Raw genomic sequence first — 4,859 nt, 5'->3', positions numbered from 1 at the left:
AAAGGCAGCTGTGCCAGGAATGCAAGACATAAGGAAAGGAGGAAAAAAGGAAGAGTTACAATGCAACAACATTGACCCCTATGGGATCCAGACTAAAATACCACATCAAGCCACAAGATAAGTCTGAATCAAGATGAATCCTACTGTGTAAAAGCAGTGTACTATTTGAGAACCAACTGTATATGAATCTAAGTAGTTGCATCATGTTTAAAAACTGTGGAGAGCTCACAGTCGCCATGTTCTGTAACCCAGCAAACTCTCCTCTTGTCTCAGAACTAGAACAGTGATACCAATTCTGAAAAACCCTCTGGTTTATCACCTCCGAACAGTGGGAGGACAAACATGATTTCACTCCTATAATAAAAGCCAGACATTTCTGGGTTGATCCTTGATTTGAGGAGTTAGTCTTTTGACTATGACTCTTCTCAAGCATTTTGCCGTTAACTATCAGCAACAGCAAATCATGCTGCATGGCAGGTCCTGCACCTGTAGGAAACAGGAGGGCAGCATCACTACTGCTGTCTTCATACCAGATTCCTCTGACTTACAGCAGCACCAGCCAAAAGGTTCAAACAGCGTATAGCAGCTGATTTAATAAGAAGGCAACTCCCTAGCGACAGAGAACAACTGAGCTCCCAATACATTCAATACAGAAATGTTCCTTAATCACACCCTGCAGAGCTGTTTGCTTGAAGCACGAGGTATACAAATGCTCTCCGAGGACCACAGGCCGAGTTACATGGAAATACACAATTGTTTCATCAGGTCATGCTCACTGCCGTCGTGCTAAAGAACACTGTGGTCTCTCCTACTGGCTACTGTTGAACATATGCCAGCTGCTCTTTACATTGACTTTATGTAATCTCAACAAAACCACAGATCCCTCTTCAAATTAACACACAGCCAACAGATATCTACATTCTTTTGCTTGTAATGCCATGGTACAGTAACATCCCATAGAAATGCTAGAAGCAGGTGTCAGTGCCAAAAATGTAAGTTCACACATGAATTATATATTTCCATGACAGGTATAGGTTGATGGAAATATACTTCCACAAAGATTTTTTCAAGCGAAGTGTTCCTTGTATTTATATACGGAGAACAATCAAGTGTGAAGAGCATTTTCAGTGATGCCACAGAGGGCTGTTGTTCATGAAGCACAATTTCAGTTAGCCCATTCTTTGGGATGCTAAAGAGTACTATAGGAATGGAGTTTTCTGCCACACCACAGCTATCAATTATTCACGAACAACCTACTGGGGATGAGCAAGAATGTAAGCTATAGGATCCTCACACAGGATCTCATGCACACATTATGTCCTCTAGGATGAATAAATATCACCATCAATAAAAACAACTTATCTGCTCGAGCTTGTTTTTCACTTACCCCTCTGTTCTCTGGTTCAGGTCTCTGTCCTTGGGGTCGTGGCGGAGTTTTCTCTCTGCAGGGAGTTGTGAAATAAGCTCAAGTGCAAGGATACATGACAATAGTATCTGCGATAGCCTGGCTAATAAGACAGAACAAACACAGAGCATGCTCTCACAGGGCCATGCTGCAGCAGAGCTGGAGGTAGCGTGTGAGTGCATAGACCACCCAACTTATGAAGACTCAGCATCACATCGCTGAATTATGATACTGCACTTGGAATAACAAAGTCCCATTGCAAAGGCTAGAAACTGAGGACATAAACATTTTATATGAGCTTCTCCAGTCAGGTAACATTCATTGCAACCTGCCACTTGTAACTGATAATTAACACTCAATTCACATGAAAATAAACTGCCAGTTGAACAAGAAATAAGGTGTGCAAATCCAGGCCCTGAAAAAGCCAGAAATATTTGGCAGAAACGTCATTCTATCTGTCTTTTGACAAAGTATTTCAAATTGTGAATCCAGCACTTTGATAGTTTCATCTTAAGACTTTAAACTAAAGTTTTATCTTTAGTTTTCACACAAAACCAGTCATATTTAGGTTTCTTACCTGGGGTCCTGTTGTCCAGTGCTACCTCTTCCATACAGAGGAATAACTTTATCTCGACTGATTCCTGCTTTGCATACAGGACACACTTGTCTGTTTGGCCTGGTCTCTAGCCACTAAAAGAGAGGAAAATATAAGAGAACTACTTAAAGACCATGAAAGCAACAACACGCGAACCTCATCTGCACCTAGGCAGAGAGACTTTAGCAATTTCTCAGAAAGCCATGGAGCAAAACATTTTAATAAGTGCCAAGTACTCCCCAAAGTGAAGTTGGCATCTTGGCTATTGTTCTGGTACAATCCACTTGCTGATGTGTACACATTCAGAACTGCACTGGAGTAAAATATGAAGAAATAAACAGTCCCAACCGTCCTGCACAGGCCAAGGGCTAGTGTAAGTACCCTTCTTTCGTCTATATTTTCTATAATGGTACCACAAGGTAAAACACAACATATGCAAAGAGAAGTACACTCAGCACTTAAGCCTGCAATCTAAACCCCTGTGAACTGCCTACAGTAATTCTCCTACCACACTGGGAATACTCAGTGTTTAAGAAACTCTGAAGTGGGAGGCAAGTGGAACAGAACCTAAGTTTTCTCTTTCCTGAAAGAGCAGATTGCAAGGTGTTGCGCATGAAGTTGCATTAGCACATTGCTGTTGCTCTGGAGAGAAAGAAGCACATTTGAAAAGAGTACGATACTCCAGAGAACCAAGGGCTTTATTGAGTAACAGGAGCTGATGAAAGCCAAAGTAAAAGGAAACCTGTCTTACCTGGTGTAAACAAGGCCAACTGTAAGCATTCCCAGGACAATTTGTTCACGGAGCAGAAAAAGAGGGGAAAAGAGAATTAGTTACTGACAACTCAATCCGACAAATGTATAAAGTGTACCACAGATAGCACAGCTTGGAGACAACAGAATCCTGGAATCCAGCTGGGCCAGTTCTATAACCTCCCATTAAAATAATTTTTGAAAGCACGGCCCAAGCCTGATCTTCGCTGGCTCTTTCAGATTACACAATCCAAGTCGCTAACATGATACTCTGCATATCACCTTTGATTCCTGGGTCCTCATCCACACCAAAGGCCCATACCGAGACTTAATTAATCTTAGTGTTTACTGGACAGATTTTCTCTTCTGATACCATGAAAAGATATCCCTACGCCAAGATGCAAATGAGGATGATGTCAGTAAGGAGACTTCAGGATCTTAACAGAAGTCACGCAATAGACATTTAGCTAAAACATCAGCCACGCTCACAAAATCATGGACTAATTCAGGCTGGACAGTACCTCAGGTGGCCTTTAGTCCAACTCAACACTCAGAGCAGGGTCAGCTATTGAGATCAGATCCGGTTGCTCAGGTTAGAGAAATTCCCATTACACAGAACTACCCTTAAGATTAAATTCATATGGCAACTTTAAAAAGGCCAAAGACAAAAAAGCAAGCTATGAGATAAAACTGCTAAGCAACCGTCTGCTTTCAAAGCGGTCTTGACAACATTATTCACTCAAGATACACGCTATTTTTAAGGTTCCATTCTTCCAAACCCTTTTGTGCAATAATTTTATCTTAATTTTATCTTAACATGCCATCAGCAAGTGATTTTCCCTCTCCTCCTAAAATAAAACTGTGGATTTTCAGATGTTACATACATTTACACAGAAGAGAAATGCCTCTTTTTATTAGAGAGCATAACTTAGCCTAATGTGTAAAATAAACAAAAAAAAAAACCACCACATTTGGCCATGTCAATCTTTAATAACTTTGTAATATTCAAGAAAGAGTATATTCTACACAAAGTTACCCAAATAGGAAACGCTGCATGCTTATTATATTTGTGCAATACATTCCCAAGTCAGATCAAAGAACTGAAAAGTTAGTATTACAACTGCAATACCAGGGGGAAAGAGAAATAGCCCACGTGTAAAAGCTTGTTATATAATCTTTTTGTGGTTTCAAAGGAAAAAAGAGCAAGCTTGTGGGAAGTATGAAAAATACAATTTGGCCTCCAGAACCTAGTTTCAGATGCAGGTTTAGGTATGTACAGGTTAGAAAGGAATTTAGGTCTGAACAAGATATGTATACTAGACCAGACAGCACAAGTGAAATGACACACATAATCAAACAGTATCAATGAACACTGTACTGTCTATGTGGGGCTGCTTGTTTGTTTGCTTTTACAAAATAATCCAAAAGTACAGGAAGTTTAAGATGCAAGAAACCCACTCCCTGGAACACGAGGAAAGAAAAACAGTTGAGAAGCAAAACCAAACTGCTCCTAAACCAAAACAATGGTCCTTACTCATTTTATACAAGACATTTTATTTGACATCTACAATTATAAAAATCATAGGCATTTATGTGATCAGAGAGATATGTGGTGTTCTGGTTTATCTGTGGGGGCTTGACTACTTACCAGAAGAGATGTCCGCACAAGCTGATAACTGCATCCTTGGCAGTGTCTAAACAGATGTTACATTCGAAAGTGTTGTCCTGATTAGCATTGTCCCCAGCACCATTACTGCTACTGCTGCCACTCGTCCCTCCAGTACTGGAGTTCTTTGTTGATGTTGAAGTCGTGGGTCCTTTGCTCGCCATCCTCAAGAACTACCCAGACACAAGGTCAAGAAAATTTTCCTGTTGAAATCCTAGCAGTGAGAAAGGGGAAAAAACCAAAACAAACAAGTTCCTGGCATTATAACATTGCATTCTTGTCCTGTTCCAAACTGGTAGTGATTTATCTAAGAAGCACTTGAATCCTGTTGTTGATGGTTTTAGTTAAACATAGCCAAGAGGGATCTTTTTTTAGAAACTAAGCTACTTTAAAGTCCTGTAGTATGACCTGGCTAATATGTGACCTGTATTTTAAAGTCACTG

The 4,859-nt window shown here is 40.3% G+C and overlaps 1 protein-coding gene across 2 annotated transcripts in view; it reads right to left on the bottom strand.

Annotated features, from left to right (window-relative positions):
* RNF185 (ring finger protein 185) overlaps window positions 1-4,635 on the bottom strand; it is a 7,619-nt gene extending 2,984 nt beyond the window's left edge. Inside the window, exons 1-4 of one of the 2 annotated variants that reach the window (XM_009700978.1) lie at window positions 4,399-4,635; window positions 2,752-2,770; window positions 1,983-2,095; window positions 1,388-1,442 (exon numbers count right to left, since the gene is read on the bottom strand). In XM_009700978.1, the coding sequence (XP_009699280.1) occupies window positions 1,388-1,442; window positions 1,983-2,095; window positions 2,752-2,770; window positions 4,399-4,580 (369 nt within the window). In that variant the 5' untranslated portion in view covers window positions 4,581-4,635. The remainder of the gene's footprint in view (window positions 1-1,387; window positions 1,443-1,982; window positions 2,096-2,751; window positions 2,771-4,398) is intronic. The other variant, XM_009700979.1, reaches the window with a different exon arrangement.
* Between the last annotated feature and the right edge of the window lie 224 nt (window positions 4,636-4,859).

This window comes from Cariama cristata, unplaced genomic scaffold (assembly GCF_000690535.1).
Source record: "Cariama cristata isolate BGI_N322 unplaced genomic scaffold, ASM69053v1 scaffold35235, whole genome shotgun sequence".
Lineage (NCBI taxonomy): Eukaryota > Metazoa > Chordata > Aves > Cariamiformes > Cariamidae > Cariama > Cariama cristata.
Note: the sequence above shows the minus strand (reverse complement) of the source record. Positions and strands in the feature narration are given on the sequence as shown.